The sequence below is a fragment of the Nycticebus coucang genome, chromosome 11 (genome assembly GCF_027406575.1).
Source record: "Nycticebus coucang isolate mNycCou1 chromosome 11, mNycCou1.pri, whole genome shotgun sequence".
NCBI classification, from domain to species: domain Eukaryota; kingdom Metazoa; phylum Chordata; class Mammalia; order Primates; family Lorisidae; genus Nycticebus; species Nycticebus coucang.
In genome coordinates this window covers 117,365,639-117,384,421 of record NC_069790.1, presented here as the reverse complement: position 1 = coordinate 117,384,421, position 18,783 = coordinate 117,365,639, and the positions used below count along the sequence as shown (strand labels likewise).

General features: G+C 38.1%; 1 protein-coding gene across 1 annotated transcript in view; it reads right to left on the bottom strand.

Moving 5' to 3' along the window:
* The window catches only part of CNTNAP2 (contactin associated protein 2), a 1,471,582-nt gene that overhangs the window by 1,186,913 nt on the left and 265,886 nt on the right, over positions 1-18,783 (bottom strand). Inside the window, exons 5-7 of the mRNA XM_053608746.1 lie at positions 13,983-14,186; positions 8,516-8,700; positions 2,015-2,158 (exon numbers count right to left, since the gene is read on the bottom strand). Of these exons, the coding sequence (XP_053464721.1) occupies positions 2,015-2,158; positions 8,516-8,700; positions 13,983-14,186 (533 nt within the window). The remainder of the gene's footprint in view (positions 1-2,014; positions 2,159-8,515; positions 8,701-13,982; positions 14,187-18,783) is intronic.

The following is an 18,783-nucleotide window of genomic DNA, read 5'->3' as shown; positions in this document are numbered from 1 at the left end:
ATATGCCGAAGGTGGCGGGTTCAAACCTAGCCCTGGCAAAAAACCACAAAAAAAAAAAAAAATAAAGAAACCTTTTTGTAAACACAATACATTTTGCAGGTAAGGTTGATGTTGGAATGAGACTCCATGGCACAATTCACTGTAGCGTGGGCCCCTAACAGATACCTTCTCTGGGCCAATGGTGAGATCTGGGCAGAAGGAACATCTCACTTCTTTGTAAAGGTGCAAATAATGGAGACAGCATTCTGATTATTTGGATTCTGCACCTCTGTAGCTTAAGTAACAATTTCTATGACAACAAAAAGACCCTGGTGCCAACGTATCCAAAGCTTAAAATTAAAAAATTTTAAAAAGCATTTAAAAGATATATGTTTATGGTTCTGTACCTGTAGCTCAGTGGCTAGGGTGCCAGCCACATGCACCAGAGCTAGTGGGTTTTAATCCAGCCTGGGCCTGCTAAAAAATGAAAACTGTAACTAAAAAATGGCCAGGCGTTGCAGCTGGCACCTGTAGTCCCAGCTATGGCACTCTACCCAGGGCAACATAGTGAGACTCTGTCTAAAAAAAAAAAAAATATATATATATACACACACACACACACACATCTATATGTTTATATATAAATCCTGCTGTACATAAGAAATAACACAGCATGAAAGATGCCCATTACCTGTGGAATCACAGATTGTGAGATTGCTCAATCTGTTTTTGCTGCTCCTCATCACTTCAGAAAGTTATTTTTTCATGTTAAAAAATACTTCTCCAGCTCAAAGTAATACAATCAATTTTCCTATCAACCCCTTTATGTTTCCTAGATTATCATAAATGTCCATGACATGTCTGGCTCCCTGTCTGTTGCCTATAAATGGAGATATTACAATGTCTCTTCGCAGGTGATATATTTTACGAGAAAATTTCCTCCAAGTTCAATTCTTAACTTTGAGTATAAATTCATCATTACTTGTAAGAAAAATATTTATAAAAGAATCAGTTTGCATTGTTATTATTTTAGAATTTCTTATATGAGATCTGAACTTTTCATGTATTCAGGGATTTCCATTTGTGTGGTCATTTTGTGAAAATCCGAGGCTGAAATTCGGGGCAATGTGACCAGGGGGTCACTTGTGACATTTTCCACTTCCAGAGAATAATACCCTTTCATATTCATGGGTCTGTGCAATACCTGGCTGTCCTAAATAACATTTCAGGGCTAAAGTAGGTCTTGATCTTGCAGGACCATAGGGAACTCCTGGAATTAATTTTTATGTTAATATCTTTTAAGAATCTTAAGCAGTGTCGTGAATGTGCTGGGGCTTTCTTGATTTTTTTTTTCCTCTTCTTCCTTAAATGTACTTAAAATCCAGCACCAAGTCACACAAGAGGCAGAAGGAAATCCCTGTGAGCTTCTATGGCACAAGTTTCTCCATCTACTAGTAATCAAGCTTTATTTAATTGTATAATGTTTAATTTGACAAAATGGCCATTGGAGTATTTGAACAAATTATCTTTGGAAGCACAGAATGAAGACATTATCATAAAGTGCTTGGCTTAAAACTTTTAAAGTATTAAATTAATCCATCAACAAGACATGTTCATCAATAAGATATGAGATATATATATATATATATACACATATATATCAGACAGCATTTGACAACATGATGTTGCTAATTTCAGGACTGTTGAACCACTGGAATGAAGCACGGGCTGGTGGACGTGTCTGCCCACCTGCCGCAGGGGATCGAGAAGTACTGGACTCCAGCATTCTGTGCCCCTTCTGAGTAAAACCTACCATGTATTTCATGCTAGTTTAACTCAAAAGCTATTATTTATTTCAGAGTATATCAAGTATCTTCACTACTCCAAGTAGCTCTAAAGTTTGTCTCACACTGTTGTGCCTAAACACAAATCTGATGAAAAATGTGACGATTGCATTGCTATGCGATAGGCCGTAAAAAAACAAAACGTTCTTTGATTCTTTAAGGACCAATATTTGGGGAGCAAAAATTCTTACCACATTTGATGGCTCTAATTTCTTTCTTCTGGCAAGATCAGTAATGTTGATGCCATTGTAATTGATGCTCTCCATACAGCCTTTGAAATTCCTCCTGCTGCTGGAGCTTGGTTTGCCAGAGAAAGGTATGCCTCCGAAGGTTATCTTTGAGAAAAAAAATAAACTGTAAACATCCACACTGCATTACAATAAACTAGACAAAACTCTGAATCCAGGCAGGCTAAAGTATCTTTCTCTAAATCAAATATATACAAATATAGTATTTGCCTCCAGAATCTGTTGCACATTATGTTGTTATTGAAATGCACAATAGAACCATTAATTCTGATAATTAGATTGTAACTTGAACAAGAATACAGTAATACTTCTTTGTGTTTTTTGCTACCCGAAGGCATTTTATAAATTTTCTGGAGAATGTTTTAAACGATTTTTATCCAGCAAACTCCTCTGAACAAATAACATTAAAATATATTTTATGTTTATTATTCAAAGACAAACTATCAATAAGTGTCTCATGAGGTATCCATCACTAATACAAGTTCATAAAACCACAGGCCAAAGCAAGGAATGTTGTATTTACCTTATGCACACTTGTAGTCTAATGGCCATTAGAGTCACAAGTTCATTAAACTTACTTTGAATAGAAAAAATAGTTCAAAATTTTATTACTATGTTAACTGGGGACCACTTAGGCCCTGGAGGCTACAAAGATATTACAGGTCTTCCAAACCCTAACAACTAAGGACAACATCACTGTGTTCCTGGCTCCTACAGCCCATAGAGAGGAAGGACGCAGTTTTCATATATCATTGCTTAAGCTATAGTATTGCACCATTAAATTCATAGTACAGAATTACATTTAATATCAATCTGCATAAGCAATTATGACATTTACTGCTAACAGTGAATTGCTAGTAAATGAAGCTAATTTCTACTCACAGTTGTAATATCAAGATATATGATTCAGATGTATACACCTTTTAAATTATCTTCAACCTTACCACTTGCAGTTTTTCTTAAATGGTTTGAAAATGAACGCAAGAGTGAAGGGCTTTTTAAAAGTGAGGACTTCTGATTGGAAACATAGGCAGAGAGACCTTTGTGTTCTAGAAGGCCACGGACAAACTGCGTTCTGTTAATTAGTGTCACAGCATTTTAAATGCTTAATTAGCTTTGGGGGAAAAATTAGTGACAGTTTATGAAACCAGAGTAAAAATCCTTAAAAGGCCTTATTTAAAATAAAACTAGTCACTACAAATTAATGGCTGGCCACAGAGTTTGTACGTACAAAGGAAAATTCAGAAAAAATTAAAATAGATACAAAAGAATTAGGAAACGACCTAAGAAGAAATCCAGAGTAATCTAAAGTGGAATCATTGAGATAATATTTTTATGTGGCATTGACTGAACGTATTAGGTACGAGTTAGTGTATCTCGTACCAAAGGTAATTGTTTTTGATACTAAAATTGGAGCACTGTATTTCCTGTTTCTTAGATCAATTTCTTTTTCCAGCTCAAAGTAATACCATCATCTGTGTTTGAAGACATTCAGCATTCCATTTTGAACAATGTTACTAAGTGATCGCATTCCTCCTCTGTGAGCACAGTTTAATTTGGGTCTTTCCCTGTCAGATGCTGGGTCTTTCCTTGTCAGATGCTGGTTCAAATGCTTATCTTTTCTCTGCTCTCAGCAACTCTGGGTACACGTCTTGCCTCGTGTCCGTGCTCAAGTTCACACACTCCTAACAAATGAGTGGTTTCTAATCCTAATTCCTAATATAACTAATTAGATGAAATTAGGTTGTCACTTAACTCCTCCTAGTAGAATATTCTGATTGGTAAAATGAGGAGGCTGGACCACAAAATATATTCTGATATTTTAATGACTCGGATAAGAAAAAAACTGTTGCAGTTGTCAACTTAATATTCTGCTATTTGCGCGGCTCATATGGACTTATTTACCATACTGCCATTCAGCAATCTCACCTCTAAAGAAATAACTACAATAACAATTTTGTTAGCTACCGAATGTTTACAAAGTGTGCTGGAGACGACTAGATACTTCTAAGTATCTTTTTTTCCCATCCTGTTTAGGGTAAAAAAAATAATGCTTTTCAGCTAGGCCCATTCCTCGTTGGTTGATAAAAAATATTTATCAACTTCTTAAAACCAAAGTTACTTTTGGCTTCATGATAATTAAGTGCAAGAGCTGTGTGTGACCCTAAGCACTGTCATTAAAGCAGGGAGGGGACACAGCCATCTTTATCCCCTTCCTTCCTGTTGGCTGGAATGCAAAGTGGACCATCAGCAGCCACCCGGAAGTGGTTTTCCAAAGGGTCAAGTGACAGGAGATTAGAGGGGTCCGCAGTCTTGAAAACCACGAAACTGCCATTGACACCTAGGGCGACCCACCTCCAGACCCCCTTTATTTAAAAGAGAAGAAATCTGCACCTGCTTTATGTAGCTGAACCTTACAGGACACATGTATATATTTTTCTGAGACTTCCTGTTGTCTCCTTAAATAACTCTATGACAAATACAGTATTTGATTCATTTTTATGGGAGGAGAATATGACTTGTCCACTGTCACATGACCAGTAAGAGTCAGAAAGGGATTCAGACTCTGGCTTCTCCTTCTGTCTGAGCCTATGTGATTGATTTTCTTTAAAATCCTTGCCAGTTCATGGTTCTGCCACAGACAAGAAGGAACCATTTCTCAACTTCCCTGCAGAGCTGTATTCCAAAAGTCAACAGTGTAATGTCCAAATCCAGAATAGCCTGGAATTCAAGTGAGGAACAGAGAGAATCCAGGTCAAATACCAGTTTGCTGTCTGTCGTGACCTGTGGTTCGTTGGACAAGAAAGGAGGCGGAGCTGGTCTGTTCATCGCTACCCTCATCTGCCTGAGTGCACGTGAGGCTGGCTGACTTGACGGTGTACAGTGCTACAGAGAGGAGGGGAAGGGGCGAGCGCCTAGACCACATCCCACAAAGGATGTACACATGGAGTGATGCCAAAGCAGCACATTTTTCTGTTGTTCGTTCATGATGGTAATGAATGTATTTAACTTTTCCCTCGCCTGTCTGTGCTGGGCGCTCCTCTCACTGGTCCAGGAGAGCTGATTGCTCTCAGAACTCACCTCTGCATCTGCCTTTCATGGATGTCCCCGGGGGTTCACACTGACTGTATCCACATGACGGAAACACTGCAGACGGCAGGGCTGGACACTTCTGCTAAACTGTCTGCTGTCATGTCAGTAGCTAATTAACGATGGTAGGAAATTCACACACTGAAAATTATCACCTGCTACACACTAAGGTGCTCCTCTCCTCAGAAGAGTGCTGGTTGTGTGGCATTTACCAGTGACCTCTGCCCTCAAGCCGCAGTGCTCTTGGCCTTAGATGGTTCTGCACATTCTGAGGCACCATCATCATGGGCAAACAGGTTGTAGAATATTTAGGTTTTATAAAGATAAGAAGATCAGATTCTTGATACTGCAAATAGTTTAGTGTGAATGTCATGGAACGTGTATTGTTTTCCGTGTGAGGTTCATTTTTACGCAGTCTATGGGGTGTGAGTCTGGTTACTATGTGGGTGCATCAAGGAATTAGTACAACTCTGAGAAAATGACTCTAACGTGATCCCTGATTTTCTTTAAACAAATCAGTGAAAGGGGAAACTTACAGGAATAGAAGGCACACCCACTTTTATGTCAGCTTCTGTCCATAACTGCAGTATCTAAGAGCACTCTAATGTGCAAGAGAAGTAAGTTACGCATCCTGATTCTTCCATGGTAAATTTAAATTTCTTCCCGGGGTCTCTCTCTACCAAATATGTCCTGGGCATTTTTGTCTATTGCAGAGGTTCAGAACATGGTATGGGGGTTTAGATGAGCTTCAAACTGTTACCCTGAAGGGGAATTGTTGTATGTGTGTGAATATTCATAGACTTCACCACAACCTCAGTAGGGCCCATGACCCCAAATTTAAATTTTTTTTTTAATTGTATTTATGTTTGCCCAATGCTAATGTTCCATGATTTTCCACCTCTTCCTATGATGCTCCAAAGTTTGTTAATGTAAGATGACTGATTTACCCTTAGGATCTCTCATTCACTGGACAAAAAGATACCCAGCTGAGAATCATATGACTTTAGAGAAGATGGCAATTTCTGGGATTTTCATATTATTTTACTTTCAACAATCAGTTTTCTTTAATGAGGTATTTTTGGGGAAAGGGAGACAATTAGTTCCCATTAGTATCAAACTTACTTTATGTTAATAAAGTCTCCATCAGGATTTATACGATATATTCTATTCTAAATGTTTTTATTTAGAAATAGATATATATACATATATATACAGAGAGAGAATATTCATATTGAAAACAGATTAGGAACTATTTGAACATACAGTAAATAGAAAACTTAGCTGTAAATCCTGCCTTTTCCACTTAAAATTCTGTGGTGAGCACACTCTACATTCCTAAAAATTTATATGTAAATACAGGTAACACAAACGTACAGTGTGTATAGGTATGTATCTATAATTTCAAAACTGGGTGCCAAGGAACGCTAACGTGGGACAGGAAACTCACGGGGTGGCTCAGCGTATTTTAATTTTTTAAAGGAAACACAATCCTTGGCATCTCTTGGGCACTATGGAAAACACTACTTCCAGGAAGTTTAGACATTAATTACACATGAGCTGCACTTAACTTACGCTCCCTCTCAGCCCAGGGACTAGTGAAACATATATAACTTATACATCTCTTGCACATGGATGCCACACTAACAAAAAAATCAGATTTGATACTGACATCCTAATTTTCTGTTTCACTTTTTACTTAACACGATCATCCGTTTTTATGACAGTAATGACCAAAACCCCAACTTTACAAAGATGGCGTCATCAAAGGGAGCGTAGCGTGATAGTGGAAAAGAAATGCACTGACCGCCATACTAGAAAAATTTTTTTTTCCTTGGGGCTGTGGTGTTTTAGTAGGTCAAGCATATCAATTGCCATGTGAGTTGTATTTAACGCATGCTAGTTTTGAACCCAGGGCCTTGTGAAGCATATATAACTCACATATCTTTTGACCTATCTTGGCCTAATAAAATCCCTGGGCCCTAAGGAAAAACTTTGTTCCCTAGTTTGGCAGCCAGTGTGATACTGTTCCCATACGAGATCACGCTATGCTCCTTTCAATGATATGCCATCTTGGTGAAGTTGGGGTTTGTGTCATCACTCCTATAAAAACAGCTTGTCACATTAAATGAAAAGTGGAACAGAAAGTAGTGTACCGATGTCAAACCCAACCCCCAAATCACGTGCAGGGCAGGAGCGCGTACCAGCAGTAGGAATCACTATAATTTTAGAATGAAGTAAAAATACACTCTTTCTCTGACTTTACGAGCATTTCTTCAAATGGCTATCACACTTTTAAAACAAAAATGTTTAAGTTGTTTGGGCCTAATAATGGACAAGGACTACTGTGGGAAAAGTACACTGAGGGCTTCATAAACTACGCAGGTTTGGAAGCCTCTGGCTGAATAATATTTCATCCATTTTATTTTACTGTTATGCTGTGTTTGTACATTTAGCGTTCTAAGAATACCTGTCACACTAAGGCAAGCATCTTTTTTTTTTTTTTTCTGAGACAAAGTCTCAAGCCCTCGCCCTGTGTAGAGTGCTGCAACATCATAGCTCACAGCAACCTCCAATCTCGGGCTCAAGCAATCCACCCACCTCAGCCTGTCTGAGTGCTAGGATTAGAGGGGTGAGTCACCGCATCCAGCCTATGGCAAAGATCTTCGTAAAGAACTCTTATCTCCATATATGGTTAACAGTCTTGATGGACATTTTAAGGTTTAATTGCTCCAAATAACTTATTTTAAAACCTGGTATGCCTACTGTAAGTTATGAGAATGTTATTTTTATTATATCAAAATTATAATTTATTATTTCTTAATATCTACCTATTGGAAAGGTAATTTTTTTTTATTTATAGACAATTTCTTTAAAATATTCTTTATTTATCTCCTCTTCCTCTTCTGAGGAGATGGAACTTGTCCTAAGACCTGTCTGCAGTGAAGAATTTATAAATCACTTAATAAGCCAGAAACCAGGAGTGCTTATTGAATATTTGATAATGAACAGGAGACCACCCCATGTATGTAGCATACTGCGTATTCTCAAGAAATGGAAATGTAGCTGAGTAGCAGTGGAGAGATTATGAATTGACGCGTTCTGAATTTATTACATGGCCCTGATAGCATGGTCCCTTCCCTCCTTTTCAAATTATTCCATTGGCACTAAGATTTTAAAAATATTTCAAGTACCCATGATTATCAATTAAGAAATAAATAAAATGACGTGGATTCATAAATTAGGTTAAAATTGTTACTTTTGTTTTGCTTGGAAAAGAAAGTGAGAATCGCGCGGGTCGCCTGTGATGGGCAGTTACAGGACAGCGTGCTGCCACAGCTGCCTCAGCTGCAGTACCTCATAGTCCAGGTCCAGGTAGTCAAACTCGCCGTTGGTGCGGAAGTGCTGCGCGCCCCTGTCCAGAGTGAGGTTAATGCTCCGTCCCTGGCGCTCGATGACCACCGAGTGCCAGTGGTGGTCGTCCAGCAAACTTCCTGTCATCACCGAAGTGTGGCCGTAGATGGGGCCAAGCTGGTTGCTTCCTGTGTCACAAGAGTGAAAAGAAAGGCAATGATTGCACGGCCAAGTCCACTGCGCAGAAGGTATTTCATGTCCAACACCAGAGGCTGACCTTCTGTCAAGCTCTGTCCATTGACGTTTACCTGGGAAAACCAGGAGGTTAGTGTTCTCTAAGGCTGTTTATGTTTAAAGTATGTAAAAGTTATTAAACATGAAAAAAATCTGCTCTTGTAAAAAGAAAACAGAGAAGTTATTTCTTTCTTTTCCTTTTTTTTTAGTGTGCCCTTTTTTCTGGTAGTGTTGGTAGGTTACTTATGAAGTCAGTGTCACACAGGCTCTGAGGACAGGTGCTGGGTTCTGACTGGGCCTTGTAAGTAGCTTGATCTGGGGAAGCTGGTAAGGACTCTGGGGCTCTGTTTTCTCATATGTGAAATGGGGAAGATAACAGGACCTACTTTATCAGGTGGCTTGACAGTTACGTGAGTTACGTGCAAGGAATTTAATATGCATCATGGCAGCTGTGGAGCATGACTATCATCTGCTAGTCCTTGACTTCTGTTATCTTTTTTTTTTGCAGTTTTTGGCCGGGGCTGGGTTTGAACCCGCCACCTCCGGCATATGGGGCCGGCGCCCTACTCCTTTGAGCCACAGGCACTGCTCATGTTATCATTCTTGATCAAATCGATATAGCATGACAATTGTCAGTTTTTGTTGACTTCAAAGCCATTATTAGAAAGCAAGCAGTATATAATGTTTAACAACGTGGAAAATTTACTTCTTATCCTTTAAATTAAGATAAAAACATTCAGAAATACATATATGTGTACGTATGTGTATATATATCTAAAACATTGGTCTAGTTTTGAAGTAAGATTTCCAAAGCAACAAAAGTGAGATAAGAGTAAATGATTCTGGAAGTAGAATCCCAAATGTTTACCATGGTTTACTAAGTTAACTCTGATGTTAACATACTGTTGACATATTTTATGTATGGTTGTTAATATATATTTTTAATTTTTTTTTTCCTTAGTGACAAGGTCTTGCTCTGTCACTTAGGCCTGCGTGTAAAGCTTCAGCAACCTTGAACTCCTGGGCTCACACCATCCTCCAGCCTCAAGCTGCTGAGTAGCTAGGACCACAGGCTGAGACTATAGGTAGGCACGTGCAACCCTACCTGGCTAATTTAAAAAAAAATTTTTTTTGTAAAGAGGAGTTTCTGCTGTATTGCCTGGGCTGTTCTCAAATTCCTGGTCAAGCAATTCTCCCACTCAACCTCCCAAAGCACTTGTATCATCGGCATGAACCACCATTCCTGATACTCACTGTGCTATTTTGTCTAATTAAGTATTGCTTTCTTTGGTCAGTCAAAAGTAAATGCTATAAAATGTAATATAATGGAAATGAGAGAGATACACAATTGACTGCCCCATTAAGTCCTTTCTTTCTTTCTTTCTTTTTTTTTAAACTTTTAATATGCTAATGACGTCTACATCTTCTTACACTTTCTAAGGCTTTTGTAGATCACCTTTCTTCACTAATTTTGATGCGTGATGGTGATAGTTTGTGTGTGTTGGTGTGTGTGTAAAATGAGAGTGGAAGAAAGAAAGGAGAGAGAAAGAAAAGTAGGAAGTGGTCTAAAGGAAGAGGCCACGCTGAATTTTATTACTTTAAATATTTACAGTGGGAGACAGAGCAGTGGGTAGACACACCTGATATTCAGGGAACTGCATTAAAAAGCAACAGTGGATATTTGAGTGAATATATTTCTCTGGTTGTCATAAATTCTAGGCAGTCAATAAAACTTTGTAAGTCAACTGCTTTCCAGCGAAAAGGCAATGAAATTTTTTTGTGAGGTCATATAATCAGTTACTTGTTTCAAAGCAGTAATGTCATTCCCCTATAAACCACAGTTGATTTTAAAAGGTTACTCTGCATGTTTCATTTGGGGAAAAAAGACGTTTGAAAAGTAAACATTTTTACATTTTTATATGAGTTGATGCTCGGTGTTGCGCATGTGTGGGAAGGCACTTACTTTACAATGGTACTTTGTTCCTATCACGCCTTTGTTTCTTCTACTGAGTCTTGCTTTAAAAATATTTTCAGGCTATTTACCAGTGGGTAGTATAAATGTCTAAAGATGTATCATCAAACTATTTTTATGAAAATATATTCTGGGCCAGATGCAGTGGCCCATGTCCGTAATCCTGCACTCTGGGAGGCTGAGGTGTGAGGATCCCTTGAGTTAAGGAGTTTGAGACCAGCCTGACCAGGAGTGACACTACATTTCTACCAAAAATAGAAAATAAAATAGTGGGGCACTGTGGCAGGTGCCTGTAGTCCCAACTACTTGGGAGGGTAACGAACAAAGATCACTTGAACTTAGTAATTTAAGGTTGCTGTGAGCTAACTTGATGCCATGGCACTCTGGCCTGGGCAACAGAGTGAGGCTCTATCTCAAAACGAAGAAACAAATAAAATATATTCTGACTTACAGAAGAGTAAAAGTGACCATTTTGTCACATACTCAAACAATGCTTTTTATAGCATTTTAAAATCTACTTACATGAGAAAATTAACATTTTATTATTTTTAGTACACTTATGTTAAAACTGGTATGGTTGAATATTTGTTCTTTATAGAATACTTGTATTTTATAGTTTTTCTTTTATAAGTTGTCTTTTATATCCTATGCCTATATTTTTGTTTAACATCATGGTGCTATTTTGTTGTAGTATAATTTATTAATGAGTTACATTGAATCTCTATATTTGAAACTTTCATTTGTCAGGTTTTGCATGCTTTTTAATGGTATAATTATAATATAAAAATAATCCTTTTTGTTATTAAGTGACCCAGAATTTTTGTGTGTTTTTTCTTCTTTCTCTTTTTCTTATAGAAGCTACTATTTCTATTAGATCAAATTTTGAATATAAAAAGTTTTAAAGGCTGTAGCTTTAAAATGAACTATTATTATCTATAAAAAAAACTAACCAAAGTTGTATTCTTTAGTATAATACTGTTTCTTTTTTGTTGTTGTTGTTTTTTTTGTTTCTTTTCTTTTCTTTTTTTAAATTAAATCATAGCTAATGCAGTCACAGGGTACAATGTGCTTGTTTCATATACAATTTGAAATATTTTCATCAAACTGTTTAACGTAGCCTTCATGGCATTTTCTTATTGTGTTAAGACATATATATTTTATATTCTACACCTAGTAAATTTTACATGTACCCTTGGAAGATGCACCTTAGGTGTGGTCCCACCAATTACCGTCCCCCACCCATCCTCCCCCCCTCCCCCCCCCTCTTGTTTTGTTTTGAGACAGTGTTTCACTTGTCACCCTCGGTGGAGTGCTATGACATTGCAGCTCACAACAACCTCAAACTCTTGGGCTCAAGTGATTCTCTTGCCTCAGCCTCCCACGTAGCTGGGACTACAGGTGCCTGCCACAACCCATGGCTATTTTTAGAGATGTGCTCTGGCTCTTGCTCAGGCTGGTCCTTGAACCCATGAGCTCAGGCAATCCACCTGCCTCTGCCTCCCAGAGTGCTTGGATTACAGGCGTGAGCCACTGTGCCTGGCTCATAATACTGGTTTTTATAGCAATAGAATTTAACACACGAGACACGAGCCATAGTCAGGAATGTTTGGAGCACTCAAATTGCGAATTGACAAAGATGTCTAATAGCTTGAAATTTTTAGGCAAGCAAAAGAAAGAGCAAATAAATGTCTCTGCTTGAATTATAATTTTGAATGCTGGTCCCCACGTAGTGGTTCTTCTCTTTTGCTTTTAGTAAATCCTCGCTACAACATCAACACCCAAGCAAATATTAGTATTGTGCCCGTGAACGCAATAACCCCAAACCAAACAGCAACGCCTTGGAGTTCTTCTCCAGACATTTCATTTCTCTGCTTCCTTCCTTTCTAGTTGACTATATTTAAAATATTTATTTCCACAGCTTTCATTTTGTTTTTAACCTGAAAAATGTCAATGGAACTCTTGCCCTTCCTGGTCCGCTGCGAGTAAATAGTAACTTCCATGCTGTCAAAGCCCAGACTCATTTCTCCACCTTCATCTGCCGTGCCGTTTTAGGTATATTCAGCACAGGTGACAGCCCTTCTCGTCTCCCTGGTCTGTTTGATTCAGCACATTCTTCATTCTTCCTACTCCCTGTCTCCCTCTCAGGCTTCACTTCCGCACCTCCTTCCCTCAGTCTCACACACGCGACTCCAGGACAGAAAGCCTTGCTCAGGTGTTGAGTAAGCAGCCCAGAGAAACACGTCCACACACAGCGCTAGAATTCCTCCGAAAGTTTCCTCGATTTCCGAAAATGGCATGTCCATGGTGCTCAAACCCCAATTTCAGGAATCATTCTTTCTTTCTACCTTTTTCGCCTTATGCCGTATCTAGGGTGTCACAAGCACGCTGAACTTGGCACTAAAATGATTTCCCTGCTACACCCATTTTTCCACATCTCCACTGAAACCCTCCTCCTGTGAGCCAGTTCCCCTCTCCCAAGAGAACTCTGCAAACGTCCTGCCTTCCCTGTCATGGCGACTCAAGACGTTCTTTTTATAGCAGTCTCGGTGTACTTTAAAAATAAGACCATATTACTACATATGGTTTAGAAGCCTTCCAGTAGCTTTCAGTTCTTCAAATAACATCTAAATCCTTTACTATACTCTGCAGGATACCCCAGGATTTAGACGATTTCCATTTCTTGAATTTCATTTTGTACGTTAATAACTCACTACATTTAACCAGCCTCCTTGCCGGCACCTGCCAACCCTGTCTTCCGTGATCCTTTCTTAGGAAACCCTCTCCCTCCTCCTGTTTTTGTGACTAGTTTCTCTTTATCACTCAGCCCTGACCTTGAATGTTTCATCCTCACAGAGGACTTTCCTCACTACACATTCTAATATCGGCCCCACAGGCTCTGAAAGAGCCCCGTGCCTCTGACATGAACAGATCTTATGATAATTATTATGTGAAGCCACCTGGTCCTTTTTCATTGTTTTAAAATAACAATAGATGATATGTTGCCCGATCCCTCTCCTACGTCATAAATTTCATGAGTTTAAAGACATTTCCTCTGTTCCCTTTTGCATCCCCAAGGCTAACACAGTGCCTTGTATAGTACAGGCATTGGATAAACATTTTTTGTAAGAACAGGTATAGCGTTACAGGCAGACCACTGTGGATTCAGAATGAGTTGACAACATCATATGAACCTTTTATAATTTACCATTCTTTCCATTTACGGAGGTCCTCTTTTCCTTAATGGTATCACAAATCAGAACATACCTAAGTTCAAACTGAGGACCAGCTTGGCTTTCTTCAGTTCCAATGTGATGTAATCCCCTTGCTGCCCCTCTCCATGTAAGATTACCCCTTCGCTTTCAGAGGTTTTAAATTTCAGGGTGATGACGTCCTTCAGGGTTTTCATCTTCTTGTTTCTGAATCTATATGGTAACACAACGTGGCCATCAAAGTTGATAACATCCGCCCCTAAAAGGAGGAACAGAATAACGTGTTAGTTACCATCCACTTCCAAGAGGTATCTGCACGGGAAATGTAGGAATTAAAGAGACGTTTTTCCTGAGAAATTTACTGTAGGCCCAGGTTCTCATTTTATTTCTTTTGATCTGCAGGGTTTTTAAAGGAGATTTTATAGGAAGTATTGATAAAGAATGATCATAAAAGCCTCGATCGGTATAAAATTTTACTTTGTGACATTAGAAATATGAACTCAATTAAAGTGTTATATGCTTCAAGTTTTAATTTGGTAATCTACAGTTTAGTCCAAAAAGTAAATACTAATGAATACAAATTTTTATTATCCCTAACAGATTGTGAGATTCAGTGTTTTCTTCCTTAATAATGACAATTCTTCATGATTTTTAAGTGTATATTTTATTCAACAATTGCTCTTTTTTGACTCAAGTATGAAGACACTCATGGAATACTCGTTTTCTTTCCAGTGTTTTTTATATTTTACTACCACGTTAGTAAACTACATTGTAGTGTTCAGAGTGTATAGCCTACTGGACCTTAAACAAACTTCCTAAAACTTCTTAAAAATCATGAGCGTGTCAAATTCCTTATTAGCTCTTTCTTTTGAAATAGAGAATTGGGCACCAATGTTACTGACTACATCAAACACAGATAAACTCACTTATCCATATATGAGTTAGAAGAATAAATATATAAGCTGTACTATGAGTCTAGCAATTCTAATTGTACTTTAAGTGATTAAATTAAAATAATAAAGTATGCAACCTTTTTTTTTTTTTTGTAGAGACATAGTTTCACTTTATTGCCCTCGGTAGAGTGCCGTGGCCTCACACAGCTCACAGCAACCTCCAACTCCTGGGCTTAGGCGATTCTCCTGCCTCAGCCTCCCGAGTAGCTGGGACTACAGGCGCCCGCCACAACGCTCGGCTATTTTTTGTTGCTGTTTGGCCGGAGCTGGGTTTGAACCCGCCACCCTTGGTATATGGGGCCGGCGCCCTGCTCACTGAGCCACAGGCGCCGCCCAAAGTATGCAACCTTTTTAAGAGTATGGAAAATTTCGTCACTGTTATAAGAAATAGGTGGCTGTGAGGATTAGTTTCACAGCTGCTCCTTATTCACATCACGAGATATTATCTTTTATGCATTACTGGTCAATGGGTTCCCAAATTCATAGAATGGTTCAAAGACACACTACGAACACCCAGTTCAAACACTGAGTTCAAATAAGAGCTTAGTTGCCATCATCAGAACTTTGTTATTAAAAGTAGTTTCAAAATTCCATTACTGTTAGCTTTTTAATTTTAAATAGAAGAAAATGTAGCAAAGTAGATAGCTCTAATTACTTTAGAATTAAAATCCTGGACAAAGCCAGCCTCTAGGTTGTGGGCAAGGTCTGGCTAAAGAACTCCACAGGGAGGCATCTGAGAAAAATAACAGGAAGTTTAAAGCCTATCAGAGAAATGGTTTCTCTTTTCATGTCCTAGATCTCTTGCGCTTGTTTGCTTCCATCACCACAGGGAACACTTTGGATTGCCTTGTAAGTAGAGCACACCATCAGATAAATAAATCTCTGATGTGGTAAAGCGGCTGGAGGGGAGAAATGCTACAACCCCATCCACTCTTTCTGCAGACTACCTAACATTCCATATTTTTATTTTACCTAATTCTAACACTGAGTTATGAATATATTTATTTCAAACATAACTTAAAATTAGATCTAAGCTTTCCTTTTGAATCATCAATGGCTTTTGATGCCTTAAAAATATTTGTCTTTCTATCTCAGAGACATAAGCTCTCAAATATTTCTGGAGAGTGGACAATGTTAAATTACCAAAAGATAATAAAACTACAAACGTTAAGTTTTAATTTTTATAACCAGATCTTTACTGCCCATAAAAAGACTTTCTTAATCAACAGAATTCTGTTCTCTAAGACTGTGAATCATAGAAGTTTATTTTAATGGGAGGAAAAAAAATCAACCATTAAGTTTTGGCTTCTGCTAACACTGCAAAGTCAATTAGACTTTAGCTTAATCATCTAAGCTTTCACAGCTGAATTCCAATGGCAATATCTTTATCATCTGTGATGAGAAATAAAGGAGAGAAAAAATGGAATCTGATTTTCAGATCCCAGGTTGAATTTATAATCCAGCAGTTGGTAGAAATATTTTTATCTTGAAAAGTGAGTAAATGGATAACGGAAGAATGGAGGCAATTCTAAACTCTAGAAAGAAATTTTTCAATTTAATACAGGGGCTAGGTGAATAATAGAGACATCATGGATTTATATATATAGTGTCATATATGGTATATATATTTTTTTTATGTCAATATACGTGAATTGACAAAAAAAATTTCTCATTTATCTTTCAGAAAGTAAACGTTCTCTGAGCTTGGCTAAAGGAAAGAATTCACCATTCCTATATTTCTCCTAAATTGAAACCCAGATCAGTTCCAGGTACAGCACAGTGACGTAGGCAAATATTAATGTCTTCCTGCCTTACATTTAAAACAATGAGAAAATGTGACAAAAGGTTGAGGATGGTGTCTTTTTCTTTGAGACATTGCCTCACTTGGTTGCTCTGGGTAGAGTGCCGTGGCGTCATAGCTCACAGCAACCTCAAACACCTGGGCTTGAGTGATCCTCTTGCCTCAGCCTCCCAAGTAGCTTGGACTACAGGTGAGTACCACCAGCATGCCTGGCTAGTTTTTCTGTTTTAGTACACATGGGGTGTCCCTCTTGCTCAGGCTGGGCTTGAACTTGTGAGCCATGCAATCCACCTGCCTCGGCCTCTCAGAGTACCACAGTACTAGGATTACAGGCATCAACCACCACACCTGGACTATTTCTTTAGACAGTCCTAACATATTAATAAAGAAAGGAAAGAACGTTATCCATGTAGAAAAGTCTCACTTTACAAATGGAAAGTTGTCAGCAGTCAGGTGGGAAACTGAGATACAATGACCTGTGAGCCAGATCTCGTACTTCCTAAATGAATATTGTCTTTCTACGCATGGGTTAAATGCTCCCAGTGTATCAGCATGTTTTCTTGTGGATGTGAGCATGACAGTGGCTTGAAAATTATAAAATTCTTAGAAATGGCCTGTGACATGTAATTTACACGTACACACATATTACAAACTTATCTTTAAAGAGTCTAGGATATTGTACAATGATGTAACTACCATCCATCAGAGTTTGGTTCTATTTCCTACAAAAATACATTTAAATTTCTTTAGACATCTAATAATGCATTGTGCTGATTTAGGCACAAGCCACTTTTTTCTTCTAATGTCCTGATTGCTTATCACTCCCTGGAATTAAGTTTTCTATGCAGTGATTAAATATGTATGCTTGAACTGTTTAAGCAATCTGAGCAACAATAATGGCTAGTCAAAAAGTGAATGCAAAATCACAGTGTTTCCACAATTTTGTTTCTAACAATAACTCAGAGAACTGGTAATATGCCCAGTTCATCAAATCATCATGGTGGAAAGGCTTTCTCTAAAAAAAGGACTGTTATGTGGTCTTTACTTTCTACATTTGAATAATTTGGAGAAGAGTTTATCACCTAAAGATTTATTATTTTGAAAGATATCTTTGTTATATATTTTAGGACTATTGTGTTTATTTTAAAAGAAGTTAAATATAGCTTGAGTGCTTTGAGGTTTCTCCATACTTCCTTCCAAAAAGGTTGTACTAGTTTGCAGTCCCACCAGCAGTGTAAAAGTGTTCCCTTCTCTCCACATCCATGCCAGCATCTGCAGTTTTGAGATTTTGTGATGTGGGCCATTCTCACTGGGGTTAGATGGTACCTCAGGGTGGTTTTGATTTGCATTTCTCTAATAGATAGGGATGATGAACATTTTTTTCATATGTTTGTTATCCATTCATCTGTCTTCTTTAGAGAAGGTTCTATTCATATTTTTTGCCCATTGATCTATGGGATTGTTGGCTTTTTTCATGTGGATTAATTTGAGTTCTCTATAGATCCTAGTTATCAAGCTTTTGTCTGATTGAAAATATGCAAATATCCTTTCCCATTGTGTAGGTTGTCTCTTTGCTTTGGTTATTGTCCCCTTAGCTGTACAGAAGCTTTTCAGTTTAATGAAGTCCCATTTGTTTATTTTTGTTGTTGTTGCAATTGCCATGGCAGTCTTCTTCATGAAGTCTTTCCCCAGGCCAACATCTTCCAGTGTTTTTCCTATGCTTTCTTTGAGTATTTTTATTGTTTCATGCCTTAAATTTAAGTCCTTTATCCATCTTGAATCAATTTTTGTGGCAGTCCAGTTTCAGTCTTTTACATGTGGATATCCAGTTCTCCCAACACCATTTATTGAATAGGGAGTCTTTCCCCCAAGCTATGTTCTTGTTTGGTTTATCAAAGATTAGGTGGTTGTAAGAAGTTAGTTTCATTTCCTGGTTTTCTGTTCAATTCCAGGTGTCTATGTCTCTGTTTTTGTGCCAGTACCATGTTGTCTTGACCACTATGGCTTTGTAGTACAGCCTAAAATCTGGTATGGTGACGCCTCCTGCTTTATTTTTATTACTAAGAACTGCCTTAGCTATATGGGTTTTTTTTCTGGTTCCA